Source organism: Typopeltis vanoorti, chromosome 17 (assembly GCF_054136105.1).
Source record: "Typopeltis vanoorti isolate ZY-2024b chromosome 17, IOZ_Tvanoo_1.0, whole genome shotgun sequence".
Lineage (NCBI taxonomy): Eukaryota > Metazoa > Arthropoda > Arachnida > Uropygi > Thelyphonidae > Typopeltis > Typopeltis vanoorti.
In genome coordinates, this window is record NC_143565.1 from 25,859,819 (window position 1) to 25,885,679 (window position 25,861).

The following is a 25,861-nucleotide window of genomic DNA, read 5'->3' on the forward strand; positions in this document are numbered from 1 at the left end:
AGCATGTGAGTGTTTATTGAGAATATCATAGATTGTATTAAGGTGCAATCTTGTTTTAGTAATCTGTTTGGTCACATTTTATGTTTACAAAGGAAGATAATAAAGAAAATACACTGTGATATTTTTGGAACTTGCAAAAGCATTTCACAGGTTGCTTCTTGACAAGTCGGTATGTAAAATTCCATTGAATGGATTTAGATGACAGGCAGTTGACGATTGACAGATACATCCATTAAAGTGTTGTGTGGTTGGAGTGAGGGAGCTGTCTCAAGGAAAAGGAGGATCACAAATGGATTTGCAGAGGTCAATAATAGTACTGTTAATGTTCATTGTTTAAGTTAATGATACTGGGAATAGATTGTACCGAAGATATGTGTTGTGTGCAGATTAGGGGATGTAGGAGTCATATCTGAAAAGTGGTGTTTTGAGGTAGCATAGTGTGCAGTAAAGGTGATTTAATTGTATGGTGCTATAGACCTGATAATGTGGAGTGCTGCAGTGAGAAGGGGAAATATAGACCAATTAGCCCAGAAAATAAAAAAGGGTAAGTGTTATGGTAGATTTTCATTATTGTAGTATAGAGTGAAATGTGAAAAGATGGGGGGGGGGTTGAATTTCTCAAGCCTTTGAGGGAGACTTCCTTGGGCAGTATGTAACAGAGATCACATAGGAATCAAGTGTTTTGGATTTGATTAACTCATCTGAGGATATTATTATAAATTAGGTGTCAAATCTTCCTCTGGTGATCATCTGAGTTGGTGCCAGCCATATGTCAACTTCTATGAGAAAGTGATATGCATATATGGAGAACTATTAGTCTAGTGATTATGAAAACTCAAGAGATAGCTTGCAGCTATATCATGGAATGAGGAATTGGATGGAAAGGAGATCAATGTAGCTTTGGCCGTACTAAAAAACCATCCAGCAGAGGCAACATTTGAATAAATTCCAGTGGTCAGTTGGTTAAATAAGGTAGGTGTGAAATGAATTAATGAAGAGGCAAGGAATGCAGTCTGGAAGAAGAAGCCATTATGGAGGCAGTGCAAGTTGTATGGTAATAATCTGTTGCATGAGGAGTACAAAGAGCAGGTAAGAAAGTAAGTGATTTGTTTGGTAAGAGTGGTAAAAATGTAGTATGAATAGCAGCTAGCTAATGAGGCCAAAAAAATCCCAGGTAGGTCATATGGCTAGTATAAGAAAGAATGATTATGAAGGATGATGTTGGTTGGTGAAAATGATAGCTGCTGTGGATATAGTCGAGATATTAAAGGAGCAATTCATAAAAGTGAATGTGACATCATGCAGAGTTTGAGTGTAGTGGGAAGGGTGGAGAATGGACTTGTAGGGAATTGCATAAGCTTAATTTTAATATGGCCATGAGACTTGATATATCAAAACATGTTTTGGGGGGAATGTTACAGGAAGTTAACAGCAGCTTTAATGTGAATTTTAAATTTAAGTCTTACATTGAACCAAGTTCCAAAGGAGTGGAAAAAAGACAAAATTGTTCTACTTCATAAGAGTAGTAATAAGATTAACACTTGGAATTATAGGCCAATCTAAGTGTTTGGAATTGTGATTAAGTAATAGGTTTATGAGGACCAAGAACTAAAGGATGTTTGCATTTTAGCAAACTTACACAAGTAAAATGCTGAATAAGAAGGTGACAAATGCATTGAACAGGGGAGTTTTTTTTTATTATTTTTTTATAAAGTGATTTCCATCCACAAAAGGTTTGTAAACCTATACACATTTGTGCTGTGGATTGACTAAAGATTTTTTAAAATATTTTTTACATAGTTCAGGAACTTTGCTCTAGAAACGAAACATGGAACTTTTTCAAGCTATTTCAGGCTGCCAATAAGCAGGGAAGTGGTCTCACACCTGGTGATGAAATTTATCTCCCACCTGGATATTCTCAAACATCCAGCAACATGGCTGGATTCAGAACTGCAGCCTGTTGTTTGGAGAGTGGATCTGCTAATCTTGCAAGCCAACCAGGCTTGCAAGAAAATGACTAGTGGTGTGTTCCAAGTGTCTGTTTTGGGATCATTGCTGTTTAATTTGTATATTAAGGATATTGGAAAAGGGTTGAATGGGAACATTTAGTTGTTTGTAGATGAGACAAAATTTGGAAGAACAATGAGGAGTAGAATACATGTGGCTTTACAAGAGGACTTGAATAGACTAGGTGAGTAGGAAAGGGAGTTACCAGTTTGGTGTGGCAAAGTGTAATGTTTTAAAATTTGAGAAGCAAAGATGAGATATAAAGTATACATTTGGTGGGGATATCTTATAGAAGGTGGAGGTGATAAGAGATTTGAGGATGATGGTGGATATCAACCTAAAATTAAGAGGACCCATTGCTAAAATTGAGGACAGCACATTGGATTATGACAGTGACAGGGAGGATAGTAATATATAGAAGTAAAGAAATTATGTTTCCATAATTCTACACATTACTATCCTTCACATCACTGTCATAATCCATAGGCTGCACAGGGATTACTGTTTACAGATTTGGTCACCTAGTTTTCAAAAAAATGAAGTGATATTAGATATGGCCCAGAGACTGACAAAGGTGGTTTCTTGTCTCTGGAGTTTTAAAAATGATAAAATTTTAAAAATATTCAGAAAATGCAGTTTACAGATTCTGGAAGACAGGAGAAGGAGGGGGGGGGATATAAGTTGGTAAGGGGTTTTTACCAGATTAATGTGGAAGAGGCTTTTCATACAATGGTGAGAATAATAGGATCATTTCTGGAAGTGTGATGTGAGCAGAGGAATGAGGAGTAAGTTTTTGTGCATAGAGAATAGAAGGTGATTAGAATACATTGCTAGAGTGGGTAATTAGTGCTAAGATGGTAAGCATGTTTAAAGCATGGTTTGATTATCTATGTGAGTAACAGTGGGATCTCCCGAGTTTTTTTTGACTCCATGGAGATATGATGATGATGAAAATAATGATAATAAATGTCAAGTTTATTTCTAATATCTCATCACCATCAAATTCCTGATATGTACTCTCAAGAAGTGTTTCCCCCATCCATTTCTCATCTGTCTTGGACAGATGAGAAATGATTGAGTTCTTTGAATGGGGCTTTAGGCAATTTAATGCAGCCAGCTTGCCATTCTTTGCTACATCCCTGTAGGGAAAAGTATTTTATGTCTGTAGAACTGTGTGTTCATGGGACTGATTTGTCTGTTCTGAGGGATGAAAAACCTGAGTTTCTAGGAGAAAAAAAACTCTACCTCCATATGAGACCAGCTAACTGACCATATGATTAAAAGACCTGATAAAGGTTCCTCATGTGATAGATGGGATTTGAAACCAGGTTTTTTTCAACCAAAAGGCTCATCTCTACTGACTGATCTTATACTTCATAATTACATTTAGATCACTACTAGCAACATGTCATTAATTTTTTCTTAAATTAATCTGTTATTTGTCATGTCTCCAAATATTCTTAAATCTTATATTTTGGTCTTCTAAGCATCAATTCATCTGGACCTTGCCTTTCTCTGTGTCTTTTTTTTTATTCTTCCTGACATCAAACAGCTATTTTGCTAACCCTTTCTCTTTCATTCTCTTCAGGTGACCATAATATCTGATTCTTCATTTCAACTAATATCAAATTCATTTTTGATATGTTAATTTTTAATATGTTCTGTCATTGATGCCCTCTCTTCATCTTATATTATTATTATGATTCAGGCCTCCATGGAGTAACAAGATTCATTGTGGGAGATCTACCCAAGAAAACACAAATTCTGTCATACCACTCCTTCAACTCTTTGACCATATAATTCTTACCACTCTCAAAGGTAATGCATTCCATGGCTCAACCACCCTCTGTGCAAACCACTCCTTACCCTCTTGCTCCAAACTTCCTTTTGTAACTTCCAGGGATGGCCCATTGTCATTGCTCCTTCCCACTGTTCCACCAAGCGAAAGAACTCCCCGGTGTCAACCCTGAAACTACCTCTCAACAATTTAAAAGTCTCAATCATATCACCTCTCCTTCTTCTTCTATTTACCAAACTCTGCAGTTCATATTCCCTTAGCTGATCCTCATAACTAACATTGTACAGTCCAAACCATCTTTGTTATCTGCCTCTCTACCCTTTTCACAGTTAATTTATCCCCTTCAAATCCTGGGAACCAAATTTGAGCACAATAGCCTATATGTGGTCTGATCAGGGCTTTATACAATGGAATGACAACTCTTTTATCTTTGCAAGCCAGCATCCTTCTCAATACTGCAGCAATCCTCTTGGTTACCATCACCACCTTTGCAATATGTTCCCTGAATTTTAGGTTTCTATCAATCATCCCCGAGATCCTGTACCTCCTCCAGTACACTTCATCCAACAGCGTGTGCAGCCTCCCATTGATGTATCCCAAACTTCAGGATTTTATATTTAGATGGATTAAACCAATCCCCATTCACTTGCCATCTGTCCAGTTTATTCATATCCTCTTGTAACTACCACATCTGCATCTGCACTATCACAAATAACCCTTCATAGCTTCACTTCTTCTGCAAGCAACCGAATATCCCCCTGAGATCCATTGACCATGTCATTGATATAAAGGTTAAAAAAACAGGTTTGTCCCCGTACTGAGCCCTGTTCGACATAACTTGTAACCATTTGCCTCCTTGATACTGCTCCCCCATACACAACTCTCTGATACCTGTCAGATAACCAATCCCAAATCCAGTTCACTAACCTGACATCTAAACCCATGTGCTGTGACTTAAATATCAGCTTATCATGTGGCACTATCAAATGCCTTTGCAAAATCAAAAAAAATGGCAGTATATGCCTTTCCCTCATCAACTGCTCTTGTCACTTTATTATAAAAGACAATCATATTATTTAAGCAAGAGCACCCCATAACAAATCCATGTTGATTCTCACAAATAACATTACCCTCATTTGCCCAATGCTGTAAATGATCCCTCACTAATTTCTCCAGGATCTTAACAACTGTTGTTGAAATACAAAATGGTTTATAGTTTATACTTCACTCTGCTACCACTCTTATGCAATGGCACTATCTTAACCTCCTTCAACCCCTTGGATACTTTTTCCATGGCCAGACTTTCATTGAAAAGCCAGGTCAATGGAGTCATCAGTTCTATAGCACATTCTCTCAATACCCGCAGTAAAATGCCATCCAGTCCCATTGCTTTATTGACATCCAGAGTACTCGGTATTTAAAACATACTCTCTTCTTGCACTTCTAAACCTCAAACCTGCCTTATCCCTCTAGTATTAAACCTACTTCTCCAGAATGAAATACCCCAATGGTATTTCATCCTGGTATTTGATACTCCTGCATGTCTAATCATCTTCATATGGTGAGTGGTCGGTGTAATTTAGCGCTCGTGTAAAATTGGTGATTTTTGGTGTTTTTTGTGCGTGTTTTTCCTTAGAAAATTGGTTTTATTGTATATTAAAATGATTTTCGTGTTTTTAGAGTATTTTGTGTGTCTTTATAACATATTTTATTGGGGCTGTCACTGCGAAAGCTCCGGATAAGATAAGCATTATTTTCAGTTATCATTGATAAATTTATTTAATATTGCGTAGTTTTGTTTGCCTTGCGTCTCTTAGTGCATCTTTTTGTGTGTTTTTGGTGTGTTATAATTTATAATTTGATAAAATACGTTGCAAGTAAGTATGGCTCCAGTACGAAGGAAAATGGCGGCCAGTAATGATGGTTCGCCATCTTTATCAAAGAATGGTAGTATAAAAGAGATGATTCAGTGTACTAGCTGCGAAATGTACGCTTTGCGGAGTGCGGTCGGAGTGTGGTTAGATGATAATAAAGGAGTGAATGTGTGTAGAAAATGTAGGGAGAATGAGAAATTGAAGAGTATTTCGGATCGTGAGTGTGATATTTTTGTCAAACTTCAGAATGAAGAAAATAGGGATATGACAAGAAACGGCGAGGTTGTACCAGAAAATTGTGAGAGTGTGAATGTAGAAAGTGTGAATGATAGTATTAATGGTTTTACTGAGAATAAAAAAGATGAGATAGACGCAATGAGTGAGATCGCGTTGTTGAATGGTGTGATACAAAGGGCAAAACAGCAGCTAGAGCATATGAGCAAAAGCCAACTGAATGAACCAGCCAATAATAAAATGTATGACAGGAAAAATAGACGTATGAGTGTGAACATGAACAAAATGAAGGATAGAGTGCTGTATGGAGACTCGTTAGTACGAGGTGTGATAGTAGAGGATTTGACAAAATCGTACCAACCGAGTGTGACCATAAAGGATGTAACTGAGTCTATTAGAGAGCAAAAGGAAAGGGTGAAAGAAATGATTGTTGTGGCAGGTACGAATGATTTGAAAGGAGACAAAATGGAAATGATAGAAGACCTGAATGAATTGTTTGAGGTAGCAAAAGAAAAGAGTGAGAGAGTTAGAATGATTAGTCTTTTGCCACGGTATGACAGTGAAATGTTTAAAAGGAGGGCCATAATTGCGAGTGACTTTATGCGTGGGTTATGTATGACGAGTGGTGTGGAATTTGTGGATGTGCGGAGTGAGTTTGATGGGCGAAAGGATCTATATAAGATGGATGGCTTGCATTTGAATGGTTACGGTGTAAGAAGACTTGAGAAAGTGTTGCTGAATGTGGTGGATGTGCAAATTCAGGGAAATTAGATTTATTAAGTGGGGAAGTAGATATACAGTCCTTAGGGAGGCAGTTGAATGTAAGAATGAATATAATATGCCCGAGCAAATAAGGACAACAAATCAGAGTGGGATAGTTAATATAAGGCATCAAGGTAGGGTTGGGGCTAATAGGGGTCTTAAATTCATGTACACTAATGCTAGGAGTATTAGGAACGAGAAGGAATAGTTTTTGGCCATGGTTGGCACTTCCAGACCATAGGTTATTGGTGTTAGTGAAACATGGCTGACAGTAGATGATATAGCTAGTGGGATTGAATGTGATGGGTATAGTGTGTTCAGGAATGACAGGGAGAATAAAATGGGGGGAGGAGTATTGTTGATGATAGCTGATGAGCTGCAGCCAAGGAGAATAGAAGTTGAATTGCAGGATAGAGAAAAGAGCACATTTGAGGCCATTTGGTATAAGATTGTGGCTAGCAGAACTAAATATACAATTGGGTGCTGCTATAGACCAGGTGATGGAAAAGATGGTGGTGACAGTATGCACAAGCAAATAGAAGAAATGAGTGGAAGGAGGGTGATTATTATGGGAGATTTCAACTATGGTCTCATTGATTGGAGTGAGAAGAGGACACACGGGAGGAAGGAATTGGAATTTTATGCGGTTATTAAGGGATAACTATCTGCGACAGCATGTAATGGAAAATACTAGGGGTCAGAGAGTGCTTGACCTAGTAATTACATCTGAGAATTTGGCTGTAACAAATATGACCACATTGCCACCAATCGGTGAGAGTGATCATAGGGTCTTGACTTGGGAGGTGGCTAAAGGTGTAGAATTTTCAATTAAGACAGGGTACATGTGGAATTATCAGGCTGGAAAGTATGAAAAGCTTAGGAGTTTGATTGGTTCAGTGCCATGGCATGTACAACTGCAAGGACTAGAAGTCGATAGTGCATGGGAGGTAGTTAAGAAATGTTTGCATGAAGCAATGGCTGACTGTATACCTAGAGTCCGAATAATAAATCAACTAGGGGTTAAATGGATGAATAACACCATTAAGCTTGAGCTGCAAAAAAAAGAAACAACTATGGAGGGAATTTAAGGAGAAAGGTGACTGGCAGGCACACGAATGGTATAAAGTGCAGGCCAGAAGGGTAACGAGTGTGGTAAGAAAAGCAAAAAAGGATTACGAAAGAACATTGGCCATGCAGACTAAAGAGAATCCTAAACAGTTTTTTAGATATGTTGCAAGTAAAAGGAAAAATTTACATGGCAGAATGATTTTAAAGAATGCCGATGGTAGGGAGGTAACTGAATCAGTTGATATAGTTGAGTTACTGAGTGAGCACTTTGCAAGAATATATCATCCAGGTGGTGACATTGCAGAAACGAATGTACCAGTAGATTATACGGGAATTGTGGTGAATGAAGTGGAGGTGAGTAGTCTATTGCATAACCTCAATGTCAATACATCTGTGGGATTGGATGGTATACCAGCTCGTGTTGTACGAGAAGCAGCTAAAGAATTGTCAGTACCCTTGACCATTTTGTTTAATTTGAGTCTCGGGTCTGAGTTAGTCCCGAGGGGGTGGAAAGAGGGGAAAATAGTTCCACTGCATAAAGGTGGTTCCAAGACTGCTGTTGTAAATTACCGACCGATTAGCATATCAGGAATCATTGTCAAGGTCTTAGAGAAATTAGTCAAGAAAAGAATACAGGATTGGATAGATGAAAATGGGATATTGTATGGGGGACAACATGGTTTTGTGAAGGGTAGATCATGCCTCAGTAACTTGCTCACGTTTTATAACACAGTGACAGCTGAACTGGATAGGGGTGGGTTTACAGTAATACTACTGGACCTTGCCAAGGCTTTTGATAGGATACCACATAGAACCCTAATCAGTAAACTGGAGCAGATGGGGATAGATTATAGTGCGATATACTTGGTGAGATGGATAGCAGGGTGGTTGAAGGAGAGATACCAGAGAGTGGTTTATTCAGGAGTGGAGTCTAAAAGACGGCTCGTGACTAGTGGAGTGCCACAGAGCTCTGTTCTTGGACCACTGCTTTTCAATTTGTTCATCAATGATATAGGAAAGGATTTGAGAGGAAGTGTTCACTTGTTTGCTGATGATGCAAAGTTGGGTAGAGCAATTATGAGTGCACAGGATGTCAAAATTTTACAGGATGATTTGGATAGTTTGGAGGACTGTGCTAGGAAAAATGGATGTCAGTTTAATGTGCCAAAGTGTAAGGTTATGCACTTTGGGGTGAAAAGAATAGCAGCAGTATATCGCACTGGTGGAACCGTACTCCAGGAGATTGATGAGGCCAGGGATTTGGGAGTGTTGGTGGATAGGGAATTAAAGTTTAGGGGGGGCACATTGCAAAAGTGACTAAAACAGCTCACCAAATCACTTGGCTTCTGAAAAATACTTTAACATGCAGAGACAAACAAGTTGTTGTTCCTCTGTATCGAGCCTTGATAAGACCCCATCTGGACTACTGTGCCCAGTTATGGGCACCAGGGTTTCTTCGTGATGGGGAGGAAGTGGAGAGGATCCAGAGACGAGTGACCAAGATGATAGCAGGTCTATGGAATGAACCTTATGAGAATAGGTTGAAGATTTGTGGGTTGCAGAAATTGGTTGATAGGCGAAGGAGGGGTGATTGAGATTGAGACATTCAAATTACTGAAGGGTTTCTATAAGATTGATCCAGAAGATATTTTTGAAAATATGACTGGTGGTGGGAGGACTAGGGGCCATGAATGGAAGCTGAACAAGAGCGTGGTTGACAAGGGGGTTAGAGCTAGGTTTTTTACTTGGAGAGTAGTGAATGAGTGGAATAAGCTTCCAGAGTCTGTTGTGGGTGCTACGACCATGAATGAGTTCAAGGCAAGGTATGATAGATACTGTGTGAATGTTGAATAGTTGTTCTTGACATGATGTTAGGGCCTCCCTCGATGAGTCTGTCGATTCCTTGGAGTTGCCCGGAACAATAATAATAATAACAATAATAATAATAATCTTCTAAGTCAAAACCACATGGTCACTCTCCAACTGAAGGCAGAGATGCTATCTCAGTTATAATCAGCTCTTCTGATGCTATGACCAAATCTAAAACTCTTGAACCTCACATTCCTTCTACTACATGTTGTCTAAAACATTTGTCCCTCAAGAATTCCAGAAATTCCATTCCTTTTTACTGCATGCACTTTCCTCTTCTCAATTTATACTGCTGTAGTTAAAATCTCCCACAATAGTCATTCTTGCACTTGCCAAGATCAATTGCCTAAACATCTCCTGCTCTTCACCCTCTGTGCTCCTAGTCTTGTAGCAACACTTCACTAAATATTCTGTCCTGCCCACCTCTGCCTCACACCATATTTTTTCAAAATCATTAGTGCCATTGCCCTCCAAATTCAACTCTCTGAGAGGACACAAGTCATTGCTTATCATAAGCAGTACTCCACCGCCTCATTATTTTCCCTTCCTATCCTGTTGAAAAATGCTATACCCTGCTACTTCTATTCCTGTCAGTATATCATCTTTGTCAACCATGTCTCAGAGATTCTGGTAATCTTTGGATACACTGATACTATTAGTATCACTAATTCATCTCCTTTATTCCAGATACTCTTGGCATTAGTATAAAGAATCAAGGTATCATAACTGTTTTTATACCTATTGTTATCCCCTTCAGACTACTGGATTGAGCATTACCCAATGTATTACCCCTTCTCCCAAACACCTATTCCCACAAGAGGTCACCCCCTGCTACCATCCACCCTGATAATTCTAGTTTCCCTGCATTGACACTGACTTGTTCAGAGAAAAGCATTCTCTTCAGATGCCTACATCTTTCTTCATTCAAATGAAAGCTGTCTCTTGCATATAGTTCCTTTCTGTTCTCAAATGGCCTCCAAGCATCCATGTATTCCAAGCCTCTCTTTCAACACATTCTTATTATTATACTATTAATTATTGATGCGCTTCTCCTCAGCTCTGCATTATCATACATGGGCAACACACTCACTATCATCCCTCTCTCAATCTTCTGTACAACCTCAAGCATGAACCTCAGATCTTTCCCCTCATCAAGCACCTATGTCACTTCTTTATTATAAAATACAATCATATTACATAACAAGAGTGTCCCATAACACATCCATGCTTATTCTCACAAATAACATTACCCTCATTTGCCCAATGCTGTAAATGATCCCTCACTAATTTCTCCAAGATCTTAACAACTGTTGATGAAATACAAAATGGTTTATAGTTTACATTTCAGTCTGCTATTACCCTTATGCAATGGCACTATCTTAACATATTAAAATTTAGTTTAATCCTTTATCCAAGTGTTGCATATCCACAAGGAGATGTGCTTTGCATTATGGGAGATACTGAGGTAGGAGTAATGATAGCTTGGTCCACCTTTGCTATGAGTTGCCTCAGTCTTGAAGTATCTTCAGGTGCAAACTTTGTACTAACACTTGGATAAAGGATTAAACTAAATTTATTATAGTCTAACCAAGTGGAAAATAAACTTTCAACATCTTTCTCTGAATCCAGAGTAATTTAATAATAAGGTGGTACACCTTTTGGCAACTCGTATAGGTAAAGATGACCTCTCCATTGCTTCTGCCTTGGTATCTCCACTTTTGGGCCTGGCTCCCACTGACGAGACTTCAATAAAGGTCAAAACAGGTCTAGGTAGTGGCCCTTCCCTTAATGTATAACATTATACATATCTGCAAGGAGATGTGCTTTGCATTATGAGAGATACTTAGGTAGGAGTGATGATAACTTGGTCCACCTTTGCTACGAGTTGCCTCACTCTTGAAGTATCTTCAGGTGCAAACTTTGTTTGCTAACACTTGGATAAAGGATTAAACTAAATTTATTATAGTCTAACCAAGTGGAAAATAAACTTTCAGCACTATCTTAACCTCTTGCCACTGGATTCACACTGTCTCTATCATCTCACCCACCCTTTTACCTTGTTTAATTGCCATAGTCACACTATCTATCATTCCTCCAAGCAAACACTCCTCAGGCATTCTGTCTTGCACACCACGGATCATTGAGTCTCCATACATCACACCTCTTAACACTCAGTTTCTTCCCTAGGTCACTTGCATGCCTCACTCTTTCTACTCCGACACATTCTTTCTTTCTTTGTTCCCCCTACTTACTTGTTATCCTGTCATCTCTCCATCCCAGTTTCAGCACACTCACATTGTTCTCATTTCCTTTATTTTATTGGTTCTCCTATTCTCTCCCTTTCCCTCACTTTCTCATAACCCATAAGCCTACAGACCATCAATCTATTCTCATAGGGAACATTCTGTAGATCTGCCACAATCTTGTCACTTGCCTCACAATAACCTCTCCATCCCTGCTGTTCTTCAGCAATTATGCAATCTGATATGCTGTTTTGGCTACCTTTCAATATACGCTCTAAACCTCCTGTTCCAATTACCCCCAGATCCCTGCCCTCATTACTTTCCTGCTATTCAGTTCCATCAGCTATAGTACAGAGCTGGTGATCTCCTCTCAAAGTTTATCACCTTACACTTGGCCACATTAAAACTGGTAACCATTTGTCTTTGCTCATACTGCTAGTCTTTTTATGTCTTCCTGCAGGATCTCTGTATCATCTCCATTTAACATTGCTCTTCCAAGTTTAGCATCATCAGAAAACAGCTGAATATTTCCTCGCAGGTACTTTCCTATATCATTAATATACAAATTAAACAACAGAGGACTAAGTACCAATCCTTGTGATATGCTGCTGGTCACCTGCCTTCTCTTGGACTCAACTCCTCTATAAACACTCTTTGATATCTATCCATCAACCACCCTCTAATCCAAATAATCAGATTCATATCTATCCCCATTTGTTCCAATTTATGCAGCATAGTTCTATGTTGAATCATGTCAAATGCCTTTGCAGAATGTAGCAATATCAATGAGTTAGCCATTTCCCTTATCCAATTCCATTGTCACTTTCTCATAACCCATTTTAATATTTTTTTTGTAGTAAAAAAAAGTAAGCATATTATAAATAAGTAAGCAAATTACTAAGGCAAGGCCTTCCCTTCACAAAAGCACATTATCTCTTATAAAGTATTATATTCCTATTCACAGATAATAAAGAGAATTTCACTGGGCTAGACTTTTTTAATAATGTAAGTAGTCTACTTTGGGTCAGTGAGATCCCACTGAAGTGCAAGTTTTTGATTAATAAAAGTTACTTTTTGCCCAGTTTGACTTATGCAGCAGAGACATGGAGACTAACAAGAAGTGAACAATAAATTACACGATAACCACAGTAATTAACTTTAATGAAATGAAAGTACAGATATTTCATACTGAAAATAACAGTACATTATCAGTGTATAGAAACAAATAAATCACAGGAACTGAAATACAAGGTACATACAGTAGTCAGTGGTTTACCAATCAAAAACTGTTACCGCGTGCTAGAAATTAATATTAAAAAATAATATTATTAAAAACTATAAAAAATTATTAAAAATCTCTTATAAGATAAGAGATTTTTATCTTATAAGAATCTCCCAAACTTTTTTTTTTTGGGGGGGGGGGGAGACAATCATTCCGATTCAGATTTGGCCAATGTAAAAGGGCTTTGCAACTTTCTTTGAAAAGGTGTTCATATTTAAACCTGCTTCTATGGAGAAGACGAGCTTCATTCCACTGGATATTGTGTTTAGTGTCAATACTATGTTGTGCCAGACCAGACTTTTGAGGTTTTATGTATTCGATATAATATTGATGTTCATTAATTTCCTTTTTCACAGAACAGCCTGTTTGCCCAAATATGTTAGATTATATTCACAAGGTATCTGGTAAATGCCAGCTAATGATAGAAGTGACAGTTTGCCTTTTGTAGATGGCAGCAGATGAGAAATTTTGTTGATAGGAAAATATGTGGGAATGAGATGATTCTTCTTCAAAATTCTACCAATCGGTTCAAAGATGCAAGAAATATAAGGGATTGGAAAACCTGCGGTCTGTTGAAGAATCTGAGGTATTGGAACATAGGAGTCTAACACATCAGGATTCAACATTATATCGAATACATGAAACCTCAAAAGTCTGGTCTGGCACAACACAGTATTGACACTAACTGCAGTATCCAGTTACCAGATAACTTGTGAATGTAATCTAACATGCTTTGGGCAAGCAGGCCATTTTTAAAAAAAAGGAATTAATGAACATCAGTATTATATCGAATACATGAAACTTCAAAAGTCTGATCTGGCACATCTCCACAGAAGCAGGTTTAAATGCCAATGCCTTTTCATAAAAAGTTGCCATCAGCCAAATTTGAATCGGAATGATTTTCTCTTCTTCCAAAAGTTTGGGAGATTCTTATCTTATGTAACCATCAAAAATAGTTTTTTAATAATATTATTTATTAATATTAATTTCTAGCATGCGGCAACAGTTTTTAATTCGTAAACCGACTGCTGTATGTACATTGTATTCCTGTTCCTTTGATTTGCTTGTTCTACTAGATATTTCAGTATGAAATATCTGCACTTTCATTTCATTAAAGTTAATTACTTTGGTTACAAGTTAAGAAAGAACTTAGAGCTTTAAAAATAAATGCCCCTGCTTTCTCACACTATGCCTCAATCTTCACTATAGATGAAGTAAAAGCCATCATAAAAGATATCAAAGCAGGCAAGGCCCCAGGCTTCAATGGTGTCCATCCTGAATTTCTGATTAATAGCGGGCCAAATACTATAAAATGGCTCTGTGAATTCTTTTCTGATATATTATTGACTGGCCGACTACCTAGCCAGTTTAAGAAGTCAAAAATAGTTGCTATTCTTAAACCTGGAAAACCACCCCAGGAGGCAAAAAGTTACAGACCTATTGCTTTATTGAGTTGCACCTATAAAATGTTAGAGCGCCTTCTGTACAACAGATTGTCCACACCAATTATGCAGCATATCTCGATTGAGCAAGCTGGTTTTAGAGAAAAACGTAGTTGCTGTGATCAATTGCTCACTTTAACATCATACATAGAAGCTGGATTTCAGAAGCAAGATAAAACATCAGCTGTCTTCTTGGACCTAACAGCAGCCTATGATACAGTATGGCGTGAAGGTCTTATATACAAATTTCTTAGCATTGTCCCATGTAAATGGACTGCACACTTAATTTCCTCCATGCTCACTGAACGTTTCTTTCAAGTTATATTAGGAAATAAAATGTCCCGACAACGAAAACTTAATAATGGTCTTCCACAAGGGTCAGTATTGGCACCCTTACTTTATAACCTATACACATATGACTTGCCTGCTACCATCTCACGCAAGTTGTGTTATGCTGATGACACTGTAATTGCCATTCGACACAAAAACATGAGTCAGGCTGAAGATGTACTTACAAAAGATCTGAAAACTATAGGTGAATATTATAAAAAATGGAGGCTCCAGCTCAATCCAGACAAAACAGAAGTATCAAGCTTTCACCTTAATAATCACATGGCAGATGTCACTTTACATATCTTCTTTGAAGGATGTTTGCTACGATACAATAAGTTTCCAAAGTACTTGGGCGTTACCCTGGACCGCATGCTCTCTTACAAGCAACACCTAACAAACGTTTCTACTAAGTTAAGAACCCATGACAACATAATACAAAAACTAATAGGCACGACATGGGGAGCAACAGCCGATAATCTGCAGATTACTGCTCTTGGTCTAGTTTTCTCTGTTGCTGAATATTGCTCACCAGTGTGGCTAAATAGCACACATGTTAAACTTGTTGATAGCAACTAAATAATACAACGAGACTGATTTCTGGCACAATTAAATCAACACCCACACACTGGCTTCCAGCTCTTAGTAACATTGTTCCACCGAATCTGCGCAGGACCAAGGCTCTCTTACAGGAGTATAAGAAAATCTTGGAGAACACAGCCCTACCAATACATTTAGATCTCCCAGACTTAAGTGTACGACGATTGAGATCAAGACATCCACCACTACAATTAGCTTAACTACTACTACATTCTAACTTTGACTTGAAGCAAAAGTGGCAAGAACAGTGGGAGAGCCATACAGATGACATCACAAAATTTTCTCTCAATGAATTACAAGAAAGTTTTGATGCTTGCTCACACCCCCCACGAAAATCCTGGACTCAGCTTAATAGAATACGAACTGGTCATGGTGTATGTGCGGACATGCTTTTTAAATGGGGTAAACGACCATCCCCGCATTGTGATTGTGGAGCTCAGAGACAAACTGTGAACCATATTGTGACTCAGTGTTATCTCAGAGCATATTCAGGAGACAAATTGGACTTTTTAAGTGCTACACCCGAAGCTATGAACTATCTGACCAATATGGATGTAACCTTTTAATTTTATTGGTTTTTAAAATGACTTTTGACTTTTAATTTTATATGTTATTAAAGTGTATTGTACCGCATGTTTTGATATTCATGCCATACGAATAAATAAATAAATAAATAAATAACTTTGGTTATCACTTAATTTATTGTTTATAGCCATGGCACAGGTATCTTTAAAGATTAATAAGTTAATAAGAAGTGATATGAATAGAATACAGTCCACATGGTTAGCTTAGTGGCTATGCGCTTCGCAACCATATGCCTGGGGAAAGAATGTCCTAGGTTCGATTCCTGTCGGTGACGTGAGGAGCTGAAAGATCTTCCTCAGCCACAGCCAAGTTAGCTGATCTTGGGCATGAACAGTAGGGTTTATTATGGGATTTTTCATCCCGCAAAGCAGGCAAACCAGCCTTGAGAACTCAACACTACAGGACATAGAATATACCGGGGCGTAGGGCTGACCATTTATCCTGTGAACGATTTGAGGTCCGATGATTAACTCTCGACACCACAAGGTAAAAGAGGGTATAAAGAAGATGAGAGGAGTAGAATACAACTAGTGGAAATGAAAGTTTTAAAATCAGTGTTGCTAAAACAAAGAAAGAAGGATATATGAAATGAAATTTGAGGGACCAAGAGGAAGACCATGGAAAATGTGAAAAAACCAGATAAGAGAAGATCTGGAAAAAAAAAAGAAATATGAACTGGTACAGTATTCATGAATGAAGAATTTGGGAGAATAGGAAGAAATGGAGAGATTTGATCCACCTGGCCTGATAGTTTCTGTTGGAACAGTTGTTGCTAAAGAAGAAGTATGGGTAATTTCAGTTATAGTATGTTGAAAGGTTTTTCCCTTGGTTATTTTCATATTTTTCACATTCTAAAGACTACTTGCTATGGATTAGAGATAGATATTGAAAGTTTTTTCATTTAGTTATAGTATAAGTTAAAGTTACCAAGATATTATATTCTTCATTTCATTTTTTATCCAGGTGTAAGCAAACAAAATTTGCATGTGAAGTAACTTCACAACTGGGCTACTTTTATACAGTGGCTAATGATTTTACATCAGTTGCCTTACTATCCCATAATGCAATGCACATATCCTTACAGATATGTATAATGCTATGCATTATGAGAAGGACCACTACTCAGTCCTGGTCTGGGTAGTAGCCCTTCCCTTAAGACCAAAGGCCAGTCTGAATTGGTACAGTGTTCATGAATGAAGAATTTGGAAGGATAGAAAGAAACAAAGGGATTTTATCCACCTGATCTGATAGTTTCTGTTGAATCTTGAATCTATCAGATCAGTATAATTACCCATACTTCTCCTTCTTTAGCAACAGTTGTTGCTAAAGAAGGAGAAGTATGGGTAATTATAGTATGTTGAAAGTTTTCTCACTTGGTTATTTTCACACTCCAGAGACCACTTACTACATTTATGAATTTCTCTGGGCCCTTTTTAACATATCCTCATCACCATGAAAACTAACTGACCATATCTTGCACAATAATTCATATGATGCCTGATCAAAGCCTTATACAAATTTATTGGAATCATAACCTCTTTATTCCTGCATGTCATGATCCTCCAAATTCATTGCCATTATCTTATGTGACAACTTATTATTATTGTTATTATTACTACCCAAGATCACATGTAGTCAAAGACTCATCTAACAGGCTCTTTTATCATACACACAGCTCATCATACCATGCTTTAAACACACTTAAATTCATTGCAGACACCACACTCTCAGGCAAGGCATTCCAATCATTCACAACTCTGCATGCAAAAACTTGCTTCTCACTCCCCTGATCATACCCTTTTTATATATTTTCCAGGGATAACCTCTGGTTCTCTCCTGATCTCCCACTGTTTTCTGTAGAACCTCTCCAACATTGATCCTATAGCAATCCTTTACACCTGGTCTTATGGGAAGGACCACTACCCAGACTAGGACTGAGTAGTGGTTCTTCCCATAATGCATAGCATTATACATTTCCATAAGGATATGTGCATTGCATTATGGGATAGTAAGGCAACTGATGAAAAGTCATTAGCCACTGTATAAAAGTAGCCCAATTGTGAAGTTACTTCACAGGCAAATTTTGTTTGCTTACACCTGGATAAAGCATGAAACGAAGAATATAATATAATACAATAACTTGTAGGTCTCTATCATATCTCTCCTCTTCCTCGTATCCACTAGACTCTGTAAATTGCATCTTTTCATACTTTCCTCATATTCGACATTCCAGAGATCAGAAACAACTTTAGTCAGTCATCTCTGGACCCTTTCCAACATCTCTTCATCCTTCTGAAAAGGAGATGACCAAATCTGAGCACAGTAGTCCATGTGTGGCCTAATCAAAGCCTTATACAATGGAACAAGAATCTCCCTACTTCTACAAGTCAGTGTCCTCCGTATCATTCTCAAAAGTCTGCATGTTGTCTTCACAATTTTGACAATGTGTCCACTAAATTTCAGATCCTTATCCACTATCATCCCAAGATCTCTTATTTCCTCCACCTCAGACAATATATCCCCACCAAGCATAAATTCTGCATCCCATCTTTGTTTCCCAAATTTTAAAACCTTACATTTTGCAACATTGAACTCTCATCCCCATTAGTTTACCTACTCACTCAATTTATTGAAGTCAAGGCCATGACATCTTCTCTACTCTCCATAGTTCATCGCAACTTTGCATCATCTGCAAACAACTGAATTATCTCTATCCAAATCTTTGCCAATATCACTAACATACAAGTTAAATAGTAATGGCCTTAAAACAGATCCCTGAGGCACATTACTACTGACCTTCCTTTTCCAGGATATTGCTCCCCCATACACAACTTGCTGATACCTATCAGATAGCCAGTCTCCAATCCAATGCACTAATCTAATATCCAACCCCATCTGCTCTAGTTTGACTATCAATTTATCATGTGGTAATCTATCAAAAGCATTTGTGAAATCTAAGTATATTACTATATATCCCTCTCTTCTGTCCAAGTAAGCAGTCACCTCATTGTAATAAGTAAGTAGATTACTAAAACATGACCTCCCTTGAGCAAATCCATGCTGTCCATCAAAGATAACACCATTGTTGTCAACCCAATTCTGGTTCCTAGTTCTCACCAGCCTCTCCAACAACTTAAGCACAACAACTGATACCCAAATAGGCCTATAATTTTATGCTTGAGTTCTATCATCTCCCTTATGAAGCAGCACAATCTTGCCCTCTTTCCACTCCTTAGGAACTTGACCCAGTGCAAGACTCATATTAAAAAAATATGTTACGGCAGATGTCAACTCCCTGGTACATTCTTTTGAATACATGGTGATATGTTATCAAGACCCCACAGCCTTATTAACATCTAGTTTGCACAAGTCCCCATACACCACTTGCTCACTTACAGTCAGTCTCTACTCCTCCTCATCATCATCATCTGCTTTCAATCTCTCCATGAAGTTACATTCACAAGATTTGCAAGAACTGCTCATTAAGTATCTTCACTATATCTTCCTCAACAACTCTCTTAATACCATTTTCTCCAATCAGTGTCATCCTTCCATAATCATTTTTTTTCTTTTTGCTGGCTATGTATCAAAAGAACTCCCTAGGATTCTTTTTGACTTCATTAGCTAACTGCTGCTCATACCTCACTTTTGCTACCCTTACCAACCAAGTCACCTGCCTTGCCTGGCCTTTGTAGTCCTCATGGAATTGGTTATTTCCACCTCTCTTATGCCTCCATAATGTCCTTTTTCTCTGTATCGCTTAATCTCTTTATTCATCCATTTCACACCTACCTTATTTAACCTTCTCATCCTTGGAATACATTTAGACATTGCATCTACTAGATAGTTTTTGAAAATCTCCAAGCTGCATTGATCTCTTTTCCAGCTAACTCCTCATTTCATGCTACATCCACAAGCTGCCTCCTGAGCTCTTCATAATCAGCCTCCTTGTATTTCCATATATACTCTTTTCTCATAGAAGTACTCACACTGCTGGCAACCACCCAGGTAATCACTCCATCGTCGCTCTCACCAATTGGTGGGTGATTGGACCCCTCATTTATAATTACATCCTCTGAGGAGATGATCAAATCCAAAACCCTCAATCATTGTGTGCCCTCTGTTACATACTGTCTGAGGTAGTTGACCCTCAAAAACTCAAGAAACTTATTTGCTTTACTTCCAGTTGCTATCTCATAATTCCTGTCTATATTGCCATAACTAAAATTTCCCATAATGATCACCCTTTTTTTATTTGCTTGGTTAATTTGATTATACATTTCATAGTCACTACCATCCACATTACCAGGTCTATAAAACATCAAACCGAGTATTTCATTCTATTCACCTCTATCTCACACCATACTGCCTGAAAACCACTGACTCATATAACTTCACAATGAAAGAAATGTGTCCCCTGAATTTCAGGTCCTTGCCCACCACAACTCCCAGATCTCTCATCTCCTCTGCCTCTTTCAAAGTTTCCACAACATGCATATACTTTGCATTCCATCATTGCCCATTAATATACAAACTGAACAACAATGGCTCTTGCAGCATACCACTTATGACTTTCCTCTTTCGGAATATCCTCCGTATGCAATTTTTTGATACCTATATTTTTTTATTTTATTCGTGTGGGGTTCCTCCCCATTCCTCGACCTCAACTTAGGACTAATTGAACCCTCCTAATGAGGGATTAAGTATGCATTTTTGACCATAGACTGTGTGTTCACGTGGCTGGTTTCGCTGTTTGCAGGATGAAACACCCCAGATAAACTGGGGGGGACCCTGCTGTCCATGCCCAAGACTGGCTAACTTTGCTATGGCTGAGAAAGATGCTCAAGCTCTTAATGTCATCAATGGGAATCAAACCTAGAACACTCCTTCCTCAGGCATATGGTTGTGAAGCTCATAGCAACTAGGCTAACCGTGCAGACAATATCTATATAATATCCAGTCACTTATCCAACTCACTAGTCTGTTATTCAATCCCATGCATTTCAGTTTATTTAACTTGCCATGTAGCAGTCTATCAAAAGCTTTTGCATAATCTTAGTATACCCTGAATGTGCATCTCTCTTTTCCAAAACATTTGTCACCTTGTTATAGTACATAAGTAAGTTTGTAAACCAAGATCTCCCTTTAACACAATTTCTGTATCCTAGTCCTCACCAATCTCTCCAGTACCTTAACCACAACTTTTTTGTAAAAAATAGGCTAAAAATATTTATATAAAATTGATAAACAAAATATTTTAAAAAAATCTTTAACTCCATGCATAGTACCAAATCTACTATATGTTTGCAAGTAACTTTTTATGGTTTGATTAGTCTATAATTTTTAGCCACAGCCTTATCACCACTTTTATGCTGTGGAACAATTTTTCCCTCTTTCCACTCTCCTAGAACAGGACTACGTGGCGAGGACTGGTATGACACATCACCGAGCATTGGAGTGACCATACGGCATCTGTGAATGTCCAATGAACAGATGATGATGCCAATGCTACTGCCAATTCCCTGAAATATTTCCTTATGTCACATGGTGATAAACTGATATTAAATACTTGCTTTATTGACATCAAGCACATTTATTTCCTCATATACTGCTGCTCAATCTCAATTAAGACATCCTCTCCTATGTCCTCTACACTTCAGTTTTTCATGATTTCACCCTTAAAAATGCAAGTGTAGAGTACATATAAATTGTTCGCTGAATACCTGAATGATATCTTCTGTGTTACAATTCTATCATTTTCATCTATTAACATCATCTTACCATAATTATTCTTCCTTCCACTTGCCCACGTAGACTCTGAAAAACTCTTTAGTGTTTTTCTTGTCCTAATAGCTAATTTCTGCTCATACTGTAGTTTTGCTTTTCTTACCAACTGAGTTACCTTCCTGGCCTGCTCTTTATATTCCTCATGTAATTGATTACCATCATTATTCATCTTGTGCTGCTTCCAGAGTATCCTCTTCTTTTAAATTTCATGCTAAATCCCTTTATTCATCCATTTAACACCTAGTTTATTCAGTATTTTGACTTTTAGTATACATTTGCGCATCGATGTTGCTAAATACCTTTTGGTCATTTCCCATGCAGCATTTATCCCCCTCCACCCACTTAACAACTTATCCCATTCTATAGTTCCAAACTGTCTCCTAAGCTTCCATAATCATTAGCCTTATAATTCCACACAGAAATGCTATTGAACAAAAAATTAATATTAATTTTGAAAAATGAAGTCATTGAAAATTGTTATAATATTTAAAAGAAAAACTATATATTTAGTGACATACACGGCATTGCTTGTGTGTAAATATGCTACTGGGTCCTGGGCAATTTCTGAATTTCTAAAGGCATTTGAGAGATTGCTATTGCACTAAATGAGGTTGGATAGCTACTGTACTAGATGGAACACTATCTCACAGATATCAAAAAGCACTAGTAGGGTCTATATGTCATCTAGTGTGGTTTTCCCACCTTGGAGTTTGCCCTTTATTCTCTTTCTGTTCTACTAGTAAAACACACATTGTTTTCCTTCACTTAATTTTATTATCAATTCTAATAGGAAAATTATTGCTTTTTTTTAAATTTTTTTTGCATCAATCTAATAAAGATTTTACAGTTGAATCATCTTTTTTATTGCAAATATTTCAACTTTAAATGTTACTTTTTAACCCTTTCTGACCTGAATTTTTTTTTACAAGTGAAAAAAAATTTTCTTTCTATTTATTTTGTCTTTAGGTCTAAAAAAGCAAGGGTATCAAGTATTTTTCTGAAAAATACATTTTCATTTTTCAGAAAATGAAAATGTATTTTTTTCAATGATTCATGGAAATTTCATTTTCAATGAATCATTTCAGAATTGTAATCATTCGTCGTGTAATACAGGCTATGAAGGCCAAGAAAGTTAGCAATTCCAATTGGAATCACTAGGGCAGAAAGGGTTAAAAGTAACTAAAAAATAAGGAAGCTATTGATATTGCAATATTGTAAAATTTAATTATGATAAAAATTTAAATGCCTGTATTAAAATTCTACTATGGCATGGAATCAACATATATTCCTTCTATAAACACTGCTTTGGCATGTTGCCAAATTAGCATACTTTCTTGGGGGGGGGCAGATTCATAGAATGAGAAAAACTCCATAAAGGACCATAGAATGAGACTTTATACAGGCTTCCCCAGTGGCAAAACAAAAGTTGAGGAATCTGATATATTCATGCTCTTTAATATTTTTCTTCATTTTTAGGTTTGTGGAAGTAGCAAAGGTTGAACCATCATATGCATTTGTGGTTTAAGCCAATAGAGAGTACAATTTGGTTGGCTAAGTCCCAAATTGCCAGCCCATCCTCATTTGTTCAGTACCCAGTAGATACCTACTAATGAGGCATATCACATAAAGGTGAGGATTGGACATTGGGTCAAAAGTCTCAGCATTCCTGAAAGGTGATGTGGAGGTCTCCTCCCAGTTTTTTTGGCTTTGATCCTTAAGCGACCTCGGTTAGATATGACAATATTGGAGTGTTCACAAGTGATGGATTGATTTGGAGGAAATTTTTGATAGGAGATTAATAATAATGGGAACTTAATCATGTAGTGCTGTCATAGTAACCTGAACATCCCTTGGGGATACATATGAGGAAATTAATGATGATAATGCAAAAATTGAAATAAATGTTTTGAGATTCTTCACTTGCTATAAATACTGCTGCCACTATTACTGCTGTTATGCGTTTTCATGGAGTCAATAATTATCACAGGAGATCCATCACAGGAGATTCCTCTTTCTAAATTTGACTCATGTCCATCAGTTTATATGTATTCTCAACTGAGTTTTCTATCATGTAGATTCGAGATTAGCAAACTAAAGTGTCATGAAACTAAATCTAGTTTCTGACATTTTAGTTGGCAACTCTGCTTAAGAAAGCCTAAAAAATTTTTCATATCCTTGACAATATCTGAATCTAAGTTCATCAAATGTTATTTGAGCCAACCATTTCAGAAGCATCAACAAAGACAACTAAGGCAAACAGCAAAAGCAAATACAAACTGTTTCAGTCATACTGATGGCTGGACTACTTTGTATGATAGTTTGTATTTGCAATGTCATGTCCAGCTTCAAGTACAAACTTGGACAGAATTGATGCTTGTCATTCAGTGATTGCTACAAATAGCTCTCCAGTCATTTCAGGAAACCTTTATTACCAAGAATTACTGCAATTGTAGTAATCCTTGTCCTGTGGGGGGGGGGGGGTATTTGTTCTTGGCCTACAACTCAGAGACTCACTGACTTCACATAATTATTGCTAGTCCATCCTCGTTTGTTCAGTACCCAGTAGATACCTACTAATGGGGTGCATCACATAAAGGTGAGGATTGGACTTTGGGAGGATTACTAAGAATTACTGCAATTGTAGTAATCCTTGTCCTGTGAGAGGGGATGGGGAGAATTTGTTCTTGGCCTACAACTCAGAGACTCACTGACTTAACATAATCATTATAGATCAGAAATATTTGCTATTGGAACATTATGTGATTATATTTTTTTGCTTCACTAATGGTATTTTTTAAAAATTGAGATTCACATATTATTATTATTATGCGACACCTCCAAGGAGTCCAAAGACTCATCGAGGGAGGACACCTACTCTACAACTCTCTGTCTCCACCAACTACAGCAAACTGCAACTACCATCATCATCTATACCAGTGCCATCTACTACCACCACCACCATTAGTATTTTCACAGAGACAATCACAAACATCTATGCCCACAGCAGGACTTGAACCCGCAGCCTTTTGGCTGGAGAGCGGATACACTAACCACTCGGCCAACCAGGCTGGCCTTATCATATGGAGATGATTTTCATAGTTGATAATTTGTTCTTTTTTCAACTACCTTAAATTGCCTTTCTTTGTCCAATACTAGCTCACTACTTCATAGAAATATTAGCTTTGAAGACGTTCAAGAAGCATGAGGCATAGAGTAGCAATTAAGTAGAAGATTATGCTTCTAGAATAAATACTGTCAGTCAATCTACAAGTGGGATAATATTTATCCCACTTGTAGATAACTGACAATATGTGTCTATGCCACAGTGAATATTCTACCCAGTATTCTTCAAAATTTTTAGAAAAGTTAAAATTCAATAACTGTGTTCATAATTTCGTATTTATTTTTAGATTGAGGATTCTCCACTTTGTACTGTTAGAGTTCATGAACAAGGAACCCTTGTAGCTTGTGGCTCTGAAACTGGGACTACTTATCTTTTGGAACTTTCTGAAAATCTTGCAGTGGCAAAGAAAAATGATAAAGCATATCTTGCTGCAGTAAGTAACACTTCCTTCTTTCTTGAATTGAAAATGTTTATTGCCATTGATAAATTTTAGTTAAGATGTTAATAATGAATAAATTTTGAATAATACTATTAGTTTTTTTTTTATCTGTTTAAGTCACGTTTACTTTTACAGAAGTTTGCTAGTGGTATGTCTCAGCCTCCTTAGGTTGAGACATACCACTAGCAAACTTCATCCATAGTGGAGGCCATTGCTGTTTAACTTGTTATGTTAATGATATTGGAAAAAGTTTGAATGGTTGATATGCAGTTGTTTGCATTTGATGCAAAGTTAAGAACTATGAGTAGGACAGATAGTGTGGTTCAGTGGCACACTCAGGATTTAATCTTGGAGGGGGCCGAGCGCTCAGGATTTAACCTTTGGGGGGGGGCGAGTTGAGTAGACGTTTTGCGAATA

The 25,861-nt window shown here is 37.5% G+C and overlaps 1 protein-coding gene across 1 annotated transcript in view; it reads left to right on the top strand.

Annotated features, from left to right (window-relative positions):
- Nucleotides 1-25,612, top strand: part of LOC150097228 (dynein intermediate chain 3, ciliary-like) — a 177,219-nt gene extending 151,607 nt beyond the window's left edge. The window contains exons 11-12 of the mRNA XM_090407622.1: nucleotides 25,292-25,438; nucleotides 25,562-25,612. Coding sequence (XP_090263748.1) covers nucleotides 25,292-25,438; nucleotides 25,562-25,612 — 198 coding nt within the window. The remainder of the gene's footprint in view (nucleotides 1-25,291; nucleotides 25,439-25,561) is intronic.
- Nucleotides 25,613-25,861: the final 249 nt, after the last annotated feature.